Below are 17,855 nucleotides of genomic sequence, written 5' to 3'. Positions count from 1 at the left end.
GGCACTTGAAGCCATGTCTAGGTAGGTCTGAGCTGAGCTGTTGACTGAGCAGCTCTCGGCTGCTTTTTGGGCATGAGCCTTGTGTTAATTGAGAATTGCCTCATGGCCAGAAAAAAGAGATACTTGGCGAGCTACGCTCAAAAGCGCAAACAATTCAGATATCCTGTAAGATAATGACAGTGGGGCGATTGCAGATCAAGTTGAACAAATTGCCAAAAACTTGTGTGTGATATTATTAATAATGTGTGGAATGATGACAATAGTTTAGCTCGTGTCTGTTATGATGATCAAGATTAGCAAATGAGTTGACAAGTTGCGCACTTATGATGATGATAATAAAAGTAATAATCTAGCAAATAATGAAGATACTTTTTGCGAAAGGCAAACCAGTTGAGTTATTCATCAACTAAAGGTCAACGCCTAAGCAAATATTAACAAATTAGCAGCTAAATAGATGCTGATGATGTTCATAATATTAGGATAAATGGACATGCAAAAAGGGAGTTCAACTGTCCTTTTAGCTTAGCTTAGCTTGGCTAAGCTTTTAAATTTTTAATAAATGAAAAGTGGAAAATGGGGAAACTGAACAAATTGTTCGTTAAGCCCCAATTCCACGCCCATGGTGTTGTACATGGAGGCATGTTGACAATTAGTCTTTAAATGAAGTGGGCCCACAGCAAAGAGTGTGAGTCGTGTTTTTGTTTGCTCTTAAACAGCCACCCAGCAGGTTGCCAATGGCATCAAGGCGAATAACAGGCAAACGGGCAGCCAAGAGTTGAGTTCTGCTTTGGCCAGCCGTAAAATTGATTGTACCTTTTGCTGTGGCCATGGCTAAGTGAGAGGCTGTCGACTACGGGTTAGGCCTTTTGATGAAGTGCGAGTCCGGGCAAGAAGGCAGGCAGGCAGCTCGTTAGCTTAAGGTGTTTGCTCTTTAGATTTTGTGGTACGAGGCAACAGCAACAGCAGCAAATGCGTTAAGCACTTGGCCAAATGCCAAATGCCAAAAGTGCCCGAAGGTGGCCTTGCAATTTTTATGTTGCAACTTCATTAAATTTCCTTTTTATGGGCCACGTCAAAATCATAAAAGCATCTAAAAGCTGCCAGCTGCCACGCCCCATTGTGTCCACAAAGGAGGCGTTGAGGTCGTTTGAGTGACCAGCAGCAGCAGCAGCAGCAAGAAAAGCAAAAGAATAACAGAACAGCACAGAACAGAACTAAGAGAGAAGTGGACAGAATGAAACAACGGCACTTTTAATTACTTTCTGCATAAATTTGCACTCATTTCCACTTTCGGCCAGGTCCGGTCAGTTCAGTTTGGTTCGGTTTGGCCAACAACGACGCAATTGCCATCATGCTGGCTTTAACGCCTTGCCTGCAGCAAATGCTTTCACTTCAAATTTTCTGCTAGTTTTTTTATGGTGTCCTCAAACAAAAAAGGAACATGGCCATAGAAAATTATGCAAAACAATGTCCAAACATTTACCGCTTTAGTCGCGGCAGCTGAACAACTTATAAAAAAAATATATCAAGTGGTAGCAGTTCAGTTGAGTGTGCTCGACTTTCAGTTACTCACTGCACTGCTTGAGATTTTCAAAATAATGAAAACGATCAAGGAAAATGCTTTCAAATAATATAAATAGGCAAAAAATAGATACTTAATTTTAAATTTATTAAAAACAAGCAAGAAGTGATTGAAACTTAAAGCAAAGGATTTTAACTAACTCGCTGCTTTATTTAAGAATTTCAAAATAATAAAAGTGAGCCAAACAACTAAACTTAACTGATATAAATATACAAATATTAAACGCTTAAATTATGCGATGTATTAAAAGAATTTGATTTTATTAAAGCCAGTAAAGAAGTGATTGAAATATAAAATAAATTTAATCTATTAAAATATTGTCTTCAAATTTGGTAGTTTTATTTCTTACACAAAATTTGAGATCTGACTGTTTATACGCTTCAACAGTCGGAATACTTTAGGGTTCGCTTCTCATCTCACCGTCACGTACACGTGCAGACCGCGTTGAGTTATAATATCCTTGTGAACTATGCTTACCGGGTATAGAAATGTATATTATGTAAGGTATAAGCTGTTGGGCCTATCCTTGAGCTAGGCTGTCTAATAGAAGCACGTAGTTTCATGCCTGGCCAGACTTTTCATTTCAAGTCAAAAGACAAACGCTCAGCGATTCGTATTATGCGCTTGTGTGACTTTTCAACCGACCGCCCTTTGTAATGTCGTTTTTCCGCTTTTACCGCTGCTTTCCTTCTTTTTTATATTCTCGGCAAATTGTTGTTTAATTGTGGCATCCTTTCCACGGCCCACGATACTGAGACCACAAACTGTTGCCGCTCAGCGTAATGGCGAATAAATCAACTGCAAGTGACGTTCTACAATAGGCGCGTTGACTGTGGTCGGTCCTCGATGCTGTTGTGTTTTTGTGATTGACTTTAATGTCATACTGCGCAATTTATGCTGCTGCTGCTTCGGCTCTTCATTCGCTCTCTTTGTGGATCATTCTCAACGAAGGCGTGGCCAATGTGGAAATGACTAACATGAGCCATCATCGGTCAGGTCAGGTCAGGCCGGAACTGAGCTGAACTGAACTGTGTGTGCTCGACTGGCATTCAATTAACTCGATAGCCGCTTCAGCTGCCATCAGCATAAAGCAAATGTCAATTACATTTAGCGGTGCTTTTGTGCAAGGTGCCAGCCATTGGAATTGGGTCAAAGAACATCCACTCTATGCCCAGCCATGCACCTCCGTACCGGCAATTAGTGAGTTCTCAACCAATTCCAATTCATTTCATTTCAATTTTCTCTCTTGTGCACTTGTTTTCTATTCTGCAACACACAGCAGATTCAATTGCAAATGATCTGATACTAGCATTAGTATATTATATTCAAACATACGTGTGCTTCATGCACTTCATTTCGGCATTCCATTAGCTAACTATTCGCTTGTTGAGGATATAAACATTCAGACCGCAACCACTTTCGAATAGTTACACTGCATTAATTCGGCTTAGAGAGAGAGAGAGAGCTCATTTGTTACTCAAAGTGTTAGGGTTGAACGCAGCTAAGACTCTTTAATTACATACATATATGGAATATTTTAAATGGTACAGCAAATGTAATTAGTGAAATTTAATTTGCTACACATTTAATTTTAATAAGCTGAAGCAATTTAATATGACAATCACTTTAAAATGCCGTATTAATAGTTTATGTATTTAAAATATAATAAAATGTTGTAGAACAGCCTTTATTAAGCCTTGCAAGTTGATGCGTATACTTAATATTTGAGCAAACAATTATTAATTGCACTCCACTGCAAAGCTGGCGCCATCTATCGAGCATGGACAACATGTTAATTGCTAATTTTAATTAACAGAAGGCATTTTCTATGAAATTTAATTAAAAATTCCGTATTATTATTTTATGAGTTATAAAACCTAGCAACCTAATGCGTATACTTAATATTTGTGTAAGCAATTATTAATAGCACTGCACTGGAAATCTGGCGCCATCTAGTGATATTGATCAACAAGCTTATTGATACGATGTACGAAATTCAATATATCAAAAATTCACTAATAACAATGTTAAAATCTGAAGCAAACACTTTAAAAAGCCTAAGACATTAAGTACTTAGAAATAAGTACAAATTAGTTTATGTACAACAAGCTATTAATTCTTCTACATTTAAGCTGGCGCCATCTGTCGCTCATGGTCCACATGCTAATTGCCAGCGCTTTAATGAGAGTGCGTAAATGGAAAAGATTTGTTGCCAATCCCCATTGATTAGCTGCGACGAATGATGATTGTAATCCCAATCAATTCGTATTGACCATTTATCGGTTGAGTTGTCTGTTCTCTGCCATTTATCAATCTATGAGCCGACAAATAAGTTAATTTATCCACCAGCCAGCAGCCAGAAGCCGGCAGCTGCAGTAATCACTTTGGTATTATAAGCCACAGTTAACTAGCTCATCAATGTTTACCTTATCAAAGCATCCATTCCACACATTCCCCCAGTAGTTGACCTAAATACTCTGTGTATACTCTCAGTATCCATTCATTGATCAGGGAACTGTGTCAGCTTGGCATTAAGCACGATTTTGTGCTGAGCTGCAAGCTCTCTCTTTTTTCTGTGTGTGTGTGTGTGTGTGTGTGTGTGTTTTGATTTTGATTGCACAAATTGGTCAAGGCCGGACATTTGGCAATCACCTCTGGTCGTTTGTTCTTCGTCGCTGCCGCTCCCCTCTCTGGTTAGGTTCAAGCGGCGTCCATCGACCGTAAATAGTTTTCAATTGTGTGAAGCGAATGGCCGTAAGTCAATATTAAGTTAACTGCCAACATTTGTGACAGGACCAGGAGAGTAGTAAAGACGCTTTGTGGTATGTCCCTGAGTTGAAAGCCAGCTCAGCTGGCCAGCAATTGCTTATCTTTTATCAAGGCAACTGCCATTCACACACACACACAAACACACACACACAGGTGTGTGAGTGCTTAAAATGTTTTCGAAAATCCACTCAAGTTCACACAGCACATCACTTGAGGAGGGGAGGGGAGGGGAGGGAAAATGCTGTGCGTCTAAGGACATTCCAGTTGATGTCTGGCAGCTTCAGTGGGGGATTTCAATTTGGCCATAAGCTTGGCATAGATTACTTTTTGGCACACACAAATGAAATTGACAGTTAATCCGTAATTGATCTGCCAACAAGCAATGCCAACTAGCTGAATATTTAATGCGCTACAGCGATGGAGATATTTACTTATTCGCACACCCTTTGTGACAGTTCTGTAATACCCAGCAAAAGTAGCGCATTACTCGTAAACACACATTTTGAATGAATCGGATTTTAATGCGGCTGCCGTTGTCGCTGCTGTTGCTGATGATGAGAACGTCAATGGAATTCAACTGACACCTGACAGACATTCTGTCAACTGAGTTGCGAGCGTTGAAAAACCGAATACCGAAAATAGAACATACTTAACTAAACTTTTGGTCACGTTCCCCAAATTTACCTGCCAGCCAGCCAAACGAGCTGAACTCTAGCAATTGTTAAATGTGGAAAATGGAAAAGGCAATCCATGAATTTGTCACTCGTAAGTGAGTAGGGCACAACACAAACAACAAACTGAGATGGCAGCGCATGAATTTCAATTTTTGGCATAATAAAATGCGCCACATGACAAGTGTCCCTTCTCCCTATCCTCCTCCCCTCTCTCTTTCTCCCCACACTCTTGTGTCTTGCCTCGCTTAGCGTTTTGGGCTCGCTTCATAAAAGTTGCTTATGGTAATGCGTAAAATCGTAAATTTGCAACGAGCTTAGCGGCAATAACAACAGCAATAAGAAATCATAAATAAAACAATATCACATAAACACAGTGAATGAGAGATGGGGAGAGAGAGAGAGCGAGAGAGAGAGGGAGAACGGATGAGAGCGAAACAATTTGATGTGTAAAAAAAAATTTGCAGCAGCATTTCAGGCGTTGCCTGGTGGCAGCCATTAAAGTATGCGAAAGTATGCGAGAGGTGTGTGTGAGTGAGTGTGTGTGTGTGTTGTAAGTGTTTGGTATTTGCCACATGCGACTGGCAGACAAAAATATTATTTGCAAGGACACGTGCGCTGTGTGTGCGTGTACGTGTATGTGTGTGTGTTTATGTATGTGTATTAAGTTACGCCAGACAACGCACATGATATGAGATAATAGTACAAATAATAAAAAGAAAGTGTAGCGATACAATGGCAGCATAAACCGACAACAACAACAACAACAACAACAGTCTTATAATAACAATAACTAGTCGCACGCACAGGAAACAAGTTAAAAGCAAAAGCGACAACAACAAGAACGCAAAACGCATACAAATGTCAGCGGCCGCCATAAACGGCGCTGACAGCGACGCCAACAGCGACGACGGCAGCCAAGGCAGCCGAGGCAGCAGCAGCAACACGACAACCATTGGCATTTCAATTTAAATACAGGATACAACAGTCAGGACAACAGCAACAACAACAACAATATTAACTACAGCCACGTTTCTGCTATCAACAACAACACAACAACAACGAGAACAACAACTAAAATCGCATCATGGACGATGGTGCCACAGCATCGGCGACCAAGAAGAGCAGCACCACCCTCTCGGTGGATCGAGCCGCTTTTCTCCTGCTGCGCGTCAAGAAGGCGTTCAAGAAGAAGCGACAGCAACGCAAGGAGCGACAGTAAGTTGAATCCTTATCCCTTGTCGTCCATTTTTTGTCGTCCTTCTTGACGCTCAACTTTGCAAAATTCGCTTTTAGCATTTTTTTTTTTGTTGTCGTTTGCATTGCATTTTCCCTCTGGTTTCGTTTCTTTTTTACTTGCTGTACGTTTTAACAAGGATTTCCCTTATTAAGCCGCAGAAATCCGAGTGTATTGAATTTATCGCATTTTTCGTGATGGTTTTTGCTGGATTTATTTCAGCCCACTGCAAACAGAATTCGTGTTATCGAATTGACAACAGTTGTTGCTTAACAGCTTAAATTTGACAATAAATTTATCACTTTTGGCCCAGCACCACAAAATGTTTTGACATCAAAGGTTTTTTTTGTTTGCCCTTTAAATATTCGATGAATAATTCACTCAAAATATAGTTCGTCAATTACATGAACGAATTCACAGGAAATTTCAAATTTCAGTACAAAATGTAGTTAACAAATTCTGTGTAAAATTCTGAAATTAAATATGCATTACTATGAACTTGCGTTCTAAAACTAAATTCAATTTTAAATTTGTCTCTTGAAATTGAAATGCATCGCATATACCGAAAGTTTTAATATTGAATATCTGTTAACAATTTGCAAACAGTTTCCATGAAAGGAGAGTTTGTCGAAAGGCAAATAGGAAATTCCTGGAAATGTGACTACAGAAATCTATCGAAAGTTCACAGGAAAAGCAACTCATCAATGATAAAGCAGCTGCACTTTTAGTTTATCTTGGCATTTAAATTGTATGCATTTTCAGATAGTCTAAAACGTAAAATCAAGCCATTTCTTTTATGCACTGAAACGGGATTTGTCTACTTAATAGCTTTGCATCATTGACATTCGGTAAGCGCTGCGTCTCTCTCTCAATCTCAATCTCTCTGAGGGCTGCATTTGATTTTATTGGATTGCAACGGATATTGCCACAGCAACGATTGCATTCACCTGCAGCTCAACTTTGTGTCTGTCTGTCTTTCTGTCGGCTAAATTGCAACTTGAAGGGCGTCTGGCGTTGAAGCGCTACTTCCTGCGGGTCTGCTTCTACTGCTGCTGCAACAAAAAATGTGTGTTCTAAGCAGCTTGCGGTAATGCAGGTGAAATGTTATGCAGCAGCAGCAGCAACTGTGGCAAGCTCCAGCTAGTAGCTAACGGGGACACGCAACCATTGCTCACTTACGCACAGGTTGCGGCTGTGGCACATCCACAGGGCAGAGACATCATGTTCACCCGCCAGCTTTATACGATGCTTAGAACGCTCCAAAAAGCAGCCACTTGTTTCGCTTGCCTGCCTCCGCGTTGCCTGCTCTTTATGCTCCTTCTTTTACGTCATTTTCTTTTTGTGTTGCTAAAGCAAATTTTCGAAATTTTTTGCCTCGCTGCATCGCTGTAATATAAATGCTTTTTATGCTGGGGCATTCACATGCTTGCCGCCAAAAAAAGAGCAGCAGCAACATATTTGTAGTAGCTGCAAAACTCAATTAGGCGCAAGCGAAAATCCAGCAAGCGGCACGCCATTTTTTTTTTGAGATGGAATGAGGAGGTTGAGTGCTGCTTTTGTCTGGCAGCTCGTGCGCTTGTTAAAATGTTTAAAGTTTTGGCAAAGTCATTAATGCGACACTCAGCTCTCGCTCTGCTCTCGCTCTTGCCGTGACAGCTGACGCGTCACTTAATTCCATTAGAAAACTTCAACGAAAGGCAAAAGAAAGAAAGTCACAACAACAAGAAGAATGTTAACAAAATGGGCGTGGCTGCAGCAGCAGCAAAAGCGACAGCATCAAAGTGAAAAGAGTTAAAAAAGACGTTGCCTAAGCAGTGTCGCCATCATTAATGGTTTGCCCCACCCAACAGTTTTCCTTCCTCCATCTCCCTTCCCTGCACTTCCGCCCTCTAACCCCGCTACTGATTTGATTACATGAGCAACATTTGCTCTAATTATGCACGCACATGTAAACACAGCTTCAAATGCAATTACACAACCGACACACACACGCACAAATACACACAAAGAACGGCTCACTCACTTGCCTGATGTTAGATTACAGAGAGAGAGCGCACAGTGCGTATGCGTAATTTGGCATACGTGTTAAGCTGCCTTTTTGTGGCCTGACCATTTTCAACTGCCGCCTGTGGCAGAGTGTGCGAGCGCTTTGTGTGTGTGTGTGTGTGTGTGTGTGTGTGTGTGTGTGTGTGTGTGTGTGTGTGTGTGCGTTTAAGTGTGTCTAGTTGAGCAGACTGTCCAATTCAAACTGTGACCAAATACCAGCACTTAAAGTGCGGCAAACTTGACAATTTTTCCATATCAAAGGAGAGACTTAAAATACGCTTCAATAAAAACCAAAAGAAAGTGACCTTTCATTAAACAAAATGCAGGTATTTTCGTTCTCACCTTTTGGCTGGTAATTAATTGCCTTCTGCATGAGAAATCCCTTTACAGCTGTTTGGCCAACTAATTCCAGAGCTTTATTGTCGCTTAGAGAAGGATGAGTTAAAGCAATGCTAGAATGAGTTTCACTGGAGTAAATAGTTAGATATAACTTGAAAATAAAATGCAGCTGCATAAATGTTAGATATGCTTTAGTCAGTTAAACTTATTTTATATGATAGTTAGTGGCATAGCAACTATATTAATTGGATTTACTCTTTAAAATTAAATGCAACTGCAATGTCAGCAAAACCAATTTTATTTTATAGCCACTTGAAGTAAACTTAAACTTTACCTCACTTCACTTTGATCACCGTTTTTTATAGAGTATTTGACAGTCTGTTATTTTAGTTATTGCTTTGTTACGTTCCTTGTGCCATTATCAAAAATATAAACTTTTATGTCGCGCCTTCTTAAAGATATTTTACGGCAATTTAGGGGGCGCATGTTAACTTTGTTTCTTGTTGCCCTGCAACAACCCAAAAAGAAGGTGCCAAGTGCTCGTTATTGTTGTAGCTTCCTTTGGCTGTTGCTGTTGCTGCTGTTGTTGTTGTTGTTGGGTAATGTACGAGTTACGGCTGCGACTCAATTATGTAGATCCGCTTTGAGTTATGTGAGTGGGTTACACTTGGCCACCAGGCCAAAGGCGACAAGCGAAAGACGAAAGACGAAAGGGGCAAATGTGCAGCCTACCAAACAGCTTGGGCGTCTTGCCGGCGCCTGATGAGTTTGCCTTTCCCTTTGCCACGTCTGCGGCACGCCTGCTGTGCCACCTAACAGCTTGTGCGTGAAAATCAGCAGCAGGAGTGACTTATTGAGCGTTATGTGTGTGTGTGTTTGTGTGTGTGTATTTGAGCTGCGCTTAACGCACTTCAAGGTGAAGCTCGTTAAAATAATACATATTTTTCTTTTTGTTAAACAAAAGCCGCTCAAGGCATTTTCTGCAATTTTCTTGAACAATAAAATATATACGTATTTATTATATGTGTTTGTTGTTTTTTTCTTTTGCATTTTACTTGTAGTCGAGTGCAGCAGCTATTTGGCATTTGAGTTTCCGCTGTTGCAAGGACACACACATAAATTGCTTACACGAATTTTTGTTCTTCGACTAGAGACCGAAATGCGACTGTAACTTTTGTGCAGCACCAAAATAGAATGCCAAAGAAGGACTGAAGTGTTGCCTCATCCTTGCCTCACTCTCTCGCTCTCGCTCTCTCTGGGATGCCAGCTAAGCTGGCAGCTGCCTCGAGGCGACGGGTGGCCAAAAAGTTCCTAGTTGTTCTTGTGCCATCATCAATAATGCGTACATGTTCGTTGTTCCTTTCTCAGCACCAGCAGCAGCAGCAGCAAAATACATGCGGGACTTTACTTAAAGCGCTTACAAGCTTTAGCCAAATGTCAAGTGAACAGGAAAAGAAAAAGAAGAAAACTATAGTAAAAATGGGATCGCTGCTCTGACAGCATTCAGCACGACACTTGTCAGCCGACGGGCATTGAGTACCAGAAATTCAATCATACGTCAAGTTGAGCAATTTGTGAAAGGGGTGACAGCACTCACTTGTAGGCGCACTGTAGGTACACCCTAAAGGGGGCGTGGTATCATGTGTCGTGTAGCTGACAGCTGCGCATTTGGTATGCAACTGGCACTCACACACACAGACACACACACATGCCAGCTGATGATGAGAATGCAAGAAAATCATTTAGCTGGCAACAATCGAATGTAATTCACAGCGTGTAAAAAAAAAAGGAAAAACTGCTGGCTGCAAATCAACAGCTGACAGGAGAGCTGCCTTCTACGCTTTTGTGTGCCAACATCATGCAAATATATATATAAAAGTATAAAAAAATGAACGAAACGGAAATGAATTCAATGGCATTGGCATTCGGCCGGATGCCGAGGAACTAACTGAAAGTAATTGCATTTGCTTGTCTGTCATTCCCTTGGCTTAAATCTCTCTTTCTCTTTAAAGCATAATTGCATTAACTTATTATTTATCTTTCACATTGACTTACTCTCCTTCTCCATCTCTCGTTGCAGGGCACAACAGAGCGGCGCCGGTGCGGCTGGCTGCATTGGGGGCAGTGGCGCCCAATCACGCTGTGGCAGTCGCAAATTGCCGCCGCCATTGTTACGGTCGCGCACGCTGCCCGCCATCATTTTGCCAGGACTTCCGGCCGTCTCGCTGCACACGGATAAACAAACATTTCACTGGGGTGCGTAATAAATACTAGCTATGCATACTCGCATTTATATTTATAGCTATACTCGAACCATTCACTGACCACACGCAATTATCGTGCACAAACACAAAAGATTTCAAATGTTATTCCATTATAATTGCCTGTGGGTAACCATCGAAATCAATTCTTATTCTTTTGTTTACCAAAACTGCCAAAAACAATTCCATTTAATTTCCCATTTGTATTGATTTTGGTTTTAAATCAACCCAAAATTGTGAAATACGGCTGCAGAGCTTAATGCATTATTGATGCCTCAGGTGTGAATCACATAAAACTTGATTTATTTTATATAATTTTCTTATTAAAATGCCAAAGCAAAAGCTATTGGACAAATGTGTCAACACAATAACCAATAAATTCAACAATATATATCACAGATAACGAGGATACACTTTTAGCTAAATAGATAACTCAAATGAATTATATTTATAATACAATAATTTAATATATTAGTAAACACAATAAACAAATAAATGTAAACAAATGTGACCTAGATTCCGATAAATATCTATTTGGCAAATGTTATTTGAATTAAATCAAAACAAATTATAAACAAACAACATAATAAACTAAAAATACAATAAATGAACACAGCTTATAATAAAAATCAGTTAAGCAAATATTGTTTGTATATTTATTAATATTTTCATTAAGGAACAAATGTTATATTAAAGTAAACATGTAAGAAAACTAAAGTAAAATGTGCTCGACTGTTAGATAAACGCAAGACAGTGCGGTATTTAATTTAAAATATACCTAATTACTATACCGCAGAAATACTAAAATATAGCAAGAGTATTTTCATATTTGCTATTCTTTTCATATAGGAATACTTGGATGCTTTAAAACATACCAAAATTCTATTTGCGGAACTGCAGTATTTATAAACTAAAACAAATGGCTCTTATATGCTTTAACTGTTGTGAGAATTTAGTATATTGCGTACTCTATGGTATACACTTATTTTTAAATTTATTGAAAATTCGGGACAAATTTCGATATACCAAGCATCGGTCTATGTATATTTGTATTTTTGTGCTATACTTTTGATATATTTGTACAATTTCATAGTCGAGCAGCTTTAGCTTTAGTTTTCTTGGTTGTTTATATTAAAGGTTACATTAAGTTCAAAACCAGATAAACTTATAATGTTTTTCAACAAATATTTAAGCCCCTAAATGCATAAAATAAAGTTAGTATTTATGCACTCATATACAACGTGTGAGATTAAATAGAAATTCCAGCAATGAATGTAACAACAATTCCAACTTATTTACGCATAAGCTTGCACATTGTGAGCGTAATCCACTTATTGCAAACTTTTATTATAAACTTTTGTGTAGTGCATCACAGGAATTGTGAATATTATATGGCAGGAATTCAATAGCAACTAAACTGTATATTGGAAAATAATACGAGAACAATGAAGTCCAGTTGTGCAGTTCGAAATGCACACGTCGATGCTTGTGTGCGTGAGTTTGTGTGTGTGTGTCAATCAAGTGGAATTCTTGGATTGTTATTTATGAACTTGGCATGCAATAAAAGCATCAAAAGAATCACCACACAGCATGCGATTCGAAAAATAACGCATACGCAGCGCTCAAAAGTATGCTACACATAACCAGTTGTTGTGGCTAGCGTGTGTGGGCGTTGTTTTCGCATTTGCTGCAAGTTATTGCAAGTCAGTTGCACTTTAAACGCAACCTCAAGATGCAACGTTTAACTAATGGATTGTTGGTCTCAGCGTGGGCTGATGTTGCCACAGCTGCAGCTGCAGATTCAGTTGCAGTAGCCACGCGTGTTGAAAATTAATTAAAGCCAGCTGACAAGTTTTCACTTTACATTAAAATTAAATAAAATAACCGAAACACACACGCACACACATTATTGCTAGTCAGTATTCATTTTCATTACAATTTTTGGTTGCACGTTGCAGATGAACGGCTTTTAGGATGCAAAAGCCGCAGCGGCAGCGCCAGCGGCCATCGTTGGTCTCTGCTCACACGTGGCGGAGGTGGCAGTGGAAGTGGCAGCGGTGCCAACAGCAGCAGCAGTCACAACAACAACAACAGCAATCTGACCAACAACAACAATAACACACTAATGGTAAAGTCATTGAATTTGCCCAAAGATGATTGCACATTGATCTACAGGCGAAAATCGTCGGGCAGCTCGCCCCATCAACAGGCGCACGCACATGCGGCCATGCAGCAGCATGTGGCACACAATCATCTGCACTTGTATCAGCAACATGTTGCCGATAGCTCACTCTATCAGCTATCCGACGATTTCGAGTGTCATGCCGATGGTTCGCTGCTTCTCAGGTGAGTTGCAATCAGCCCCACACACAAAAAAGAAACACAAATCTAACGCTGCCTGTACAGAGAGAAAAATGCAAGAATGAAGATTAATATTATTTAATGTTAATTTTTGTAATAACATAACATAACATAACATATTGATTTTATATAATTTTTATCGGAAGTCGTCTTGGTTTGAATAAAATGATTCACATTTATTTTCAGTATTCAATTTGTTATTTTAATAATTGTATTAATATTGTGATTAAATTTTAAATTATTTTTTATTCAAGCTAGGCTTCAAATTCAACTATTTGCTTATTTTTCTTCTGTTGTGCACATCAATAAAAATTCAATAAATATATAAAAGTAAGCAATTATTTTTTCATTTATTTTGTATTGGTTTTTTATTATTTCAGCAATTAAATTTATTCGATTTATTTTGACCACTTCGTGTGGTTTGCGCAGAGTTTCAACAGTGATTAACATAACAGAGTTTATCTCTGGGATAACGAACAAAATTATTTGTATTTCGTTTTTCAATTGATTACCAAGAAGCATTCAAATATGATAACCATATTTATTATAATCGGCTAGTCATGTGGTTGCTAAAATAAATGAAATTTGATTAAAAATTTAATTTTTTGTCACCGCACCATTATTTAAATTGATTTCCTAGAAACATAGCAATTTGTTATTATTATAAGTTATTGATTCAATGGTTATATCTGACAATTTTTCCTGGAATTCTTTCTTGACATTTTAAGCACACAAAATTCTTTCTAACTTTTTTTTCGCCTCGTCAATTGTTCTCTCTGTGGCAGCGTTACGGTTACTTCACATTTTTTGATAGTCAAAATCAGCGTAAACAAGGCTTTGGTGTTGAAAAAATGTGAAGCACAGCTTGATGTCTGACAGTGTGCGACTGTCACCTACATACGTGACATATGCTCGCTGTCGCTGTCTTTGTCACTGCTGTTGCTGTTGTGTAATCACTTGACTTTACAATTTTTGCCATTGCCGCAGAATACCCGCTCCGCAGGCAGCACCGTCGCGTGGTTATCCATATCGTTTGGCTGGCAAGAAACGTGCCACAGCATGCTCGGAGGCAACAACGCCGCTGTCAAGGGAGCATCAGCACCCGCTGCATGATTTCGCTTTGGCCGAGGGCGGCTGTGGTGGAGTCGCCTCTGGGGCCTATGCGGCAACATCGACATCGGCATCGGCAACGTCGGCGACGACCTTCACACGCCTGGCCAAATTGCTGCATCAATCAAGCGCCATTACAGCCAGATCCAATCTACAGCCGCCGCTGCCGCATGGCGGCGACATGGAGGCACAAACCTCGGGTAAACGCAACACAAGCGGCATGGAACTTGGTCTCGGGCTGGGCGACGAGGCGCCACGTCGTCTGTCCTGGGAAAGGTGCGTATATATGTATGTAGAGAAGAGTGAACACGTAATTTATGTGCTTGGGGACCGTCTATCCAGCGTCTATCTCTCGCTCTCGACTTCTGACTCCACCTGATGGTCGGTCATGTCAGCTTGTCAACTTTCACCTTGACTGCGAGTGCGACATTCGCACAGCGCTTTTTGCAATTAGTTAATTTCATTTTGTGTCGGAAAGTTGATCTTCATCAACGTGGCTGGTGCAACTTGCATCAACGTCCACCTCTAATTACACCCCATATGTGAGATTTATTATGGGGACGGATGAGACCCCAAGAGGTGGCATCTGCTGTTTAGAGCCCATTGCCCGTTGACATGTCCAGAGCATCAGTCGCAGTAGCAGTCGCAGTCGAGTGGCCACACACATTTATCTTCATTTGTTGCCGGGGTAAATGAAGACACATGCTGCATGATAGATTTTTCGTGTTGCTGTTGGGGAAACAAAAAAATACACGATTCCGTTGAAATTCACTAATTAGCTGCGCTTCAGTCTCCACATTACATTACACTCATTACACAGATGAGATTATTTTGCGTTTATCTGCGGGAATAATAAATACTTTCATCTCATTGATTAACAAGTTGCGAATAGGAAAACCATAAAAAAAAACATACAGCAAAACACCATTTGTCAGCAAAGTAATGCATACATATTATATTGCGTATACGCCACGTGGCAGCATGCGAAAATTTATAAAAATTGATTTATTACCTGAGGCGTTGTTTTAAATTGTATATATTAACATTGTCGAATTTTTGACTTGCTTTCGAGTTATATCATTTTTTTATAACTCATGCGGAATTTGATTCGAAAATGTGTATTTTCAATCTATAAAAATACGAAATAAATCAGAAGTTCTCGTTTGGGAATTCCGAAATTCGTTTTAGCAAAAGTGACATTGAAAGTGATATGAAATAATATTTAAAGTACTCGTATGTTGTTTTGGCTTGCTTTGAAGTTATATAATTTGTTATATCTCATGGGGAATTTGTCTTTAAAATGTGTTTTTCGTATCTATAAAAATCTTACTTTTTTTTATAAGAATTTTTTGAAATTATTTTTAACAAAATCAACCTGTTTTGACTTGCTTTGGTATTATATTTTGTTATGTTTGAGCAAATTATTGCTTTACAATTATTGAATATTTTGTATAAATTTGAAAATCTGTATTTTTAACAAAAATTATGATCATAATTATTAAGAGTTATTCCCATTACATTTTTTTTTTATAAAAGTGCTTAATTTAATTGTAATTTTCAATTTCGCTTAAGGTTTTTAGATTTTTCTTTACTCAAAAATATTATTTTCGTAATTAGAAAAAAATAATTGCAAATAGAAAATGTGTTTTATATAATTTGAATCTCAGCAATTTCTATTCTTTTCTCCAATCGAGTGAATACACATTTTAAACAATAATTCTCAAATTCTTCTTGGACTGCTTTTCAATGCAAAACACTCATTGAATTTCATTTTTTGTCGTCGACCACTCAACTTGAATTATTCATAAATGCGGATGGTCATTGGATTATCTGGTTATACATCAAATTGAATCAGAGCAGAGAGACAAGTGGTCAAGCTGAAAAGCGTTTTGGTCAGCAGCAGCACGAAACAGTGCAGCTGAGGGGGTGGCAGGCAGGGAGGCGGGCAGGAAGTGGACAGCAGTGGACCGTGGGAAGAAGCTGAAGCAGCAGCAGCAGCAGCAGCAAACCGCTCAGTAAATCCAATGTCAAGTGTCAAAACAACTTGTCTACAAATTATATTTGTAAACATGCCGCAGGAGTTGCATAACTGAAACAAGCTGTTGTTTGCTGCCCCCCAACATTCCCCCTCCTCAGTCCAACGCTGACCGTGGTGACAGCCACGAGAGGTTTGCAAAATTTTCGGCAACTTTAATTGCAACGCAAAAGTTACTCTCGACGCGCTGTTGACGTTGTTTGTTCTTTGTTTTCTTTTTTTTTGCCGACTGTTTTGTTATAGTTGTTGTTGGCGTATTACGCAGAGCGCCGTTTTATGAGTTTAAACTTTGATATTTAAAATGGTAAAGCAAATAGCATACAAAGAGAGAGAGAGAGAGAGAGAGAAAGTCGCGAAGGGAATAGCGAAAAGCAATGGGTAGTTTAATTTTTGGGTGCTTTGTACCCTTGGGTTAGATTGGGTTTTGTTTGCATTGCTCTGCTGCATTTGTTTCTAAATTTAGAGAACTTTTTGGCGCAACTCAAACAACAACTACAGAAAAACAACAGCAGTAGCTTCTACTCCTGCTTCTACGGCTACAATCGGAATAATAATAACTACAACAAAAATAAACTACATCAGCAGCAAGAACAACAACAACTGCTTGCTGCATGAGCTGAAAGCAAAAGTGAGAGATATAAAACACAGGGCGAGACGAGTCGAGTCAAGTATTTTTGGGAGCCCAGAACTTGGATGTATTCACATACATATATATATATATATAGAGTATACATCGTATATACAGCACTCACTGGCTTAATTGTGAATGCATTATTCATGAGACAAGAAGGCAAAAAAGTGCTTTGAAGCGCCCGAAGGACAAACGCAGCCAGCCAATAAAACACTGACTGCCCTGCTTCAGTTCTTGATCCGAATCAGCCTTTTGTTGTGGACACAACATCGTAATACACCATATTTTTGTGCGTGTTGTGGCGCCTGTCTTGCAACTTGGCTAAGACAAGGCGACCGACACGACTTTTGAGTAAACGAAGCATAAATGAAATTGCGCATACGTCATGTGGCTCCAAACACACACACACACACACAATGCTAAGCAGAACTCATTAGCTAGTCAACGTGGGCAATGCGGTTCGTGGGAGGGTGGGCGTGGCAATTTATGTACTGTAAAATTTTATAAATTTGTGTTGCACAACTCGACGAAAAACTGCGAAAAGTTCATCATTGTCGTCGTCGTCGTCGCTGTCGTTGCCGTTGTCGCACACAATTTGCGTCGTTGCCATTTTGTTTTTGATTCATTTTCTGTCATTTCATATTGTTGCCACACACACACACACATACACATACACACAGTTGTGGCAGGCTGTTGTATAGTGCGTCAGCATCAGTTCCAGTTATGAGAAAAGGTCACACTAGGTAGGCCCGAATATGATTACGAGCGACAGGAGAGCGACAATGCCACACACATGTTGCCCTCTCTTACTCG

General features: G+C 39.5%; 1 protein-coding gene across 1 annotated transcript in view; it reads left to right on the top strand.

The window, feature by feature from the left end:
• The first annotated feature begins 6,021 nt into the window (after nucleotides 1-6,021).
• The window catches only part of LOC133837486 (uncharacterized), a 37,582-nt gene continuing 25,748 nt past the window's right edge, over nucleotides 6,022-17,855 (top strand). Inside the window, 4 exon segments of the mRNA XM_062268263.1 lie at nucleotides 6,022-6,240; nucleotides 10,725-10,900; nucleotides 12,864-13,251; nucleotides 14,254-14,652. Coding sequence (XP_062124247.1) covers nucleotides 6,110-6,240; nucleotides 10,725-10,900; nucleotides 12,864-13,251; nucleotides 14,254-14,652 — 1,094 coding nt within the window. The 5' untranslated portion in view covers nucleotides 6,022-6,109.

Source organism: Drosophila sulfurigaster, chromosome 2R (assembly GCF_023558435.1).
Source record: "Drosophila sulfurigaster albostrigata strain 15112-1811.04 chromosome 2R, ASM2355843v2, whole genome shotgun sequence".
Lineage (NCBI taxonomy): Eukaryota > Metazoa > Arthropoda > Insecta > Diptera > Drosophilidae > Drosophila > Drosophila sulfurigaster.
The sequence above is the reverse complement of the archived record's forward strand: the minus strand, read 5'-3'. Positions and strand labels throughout refer to the sequence as shown.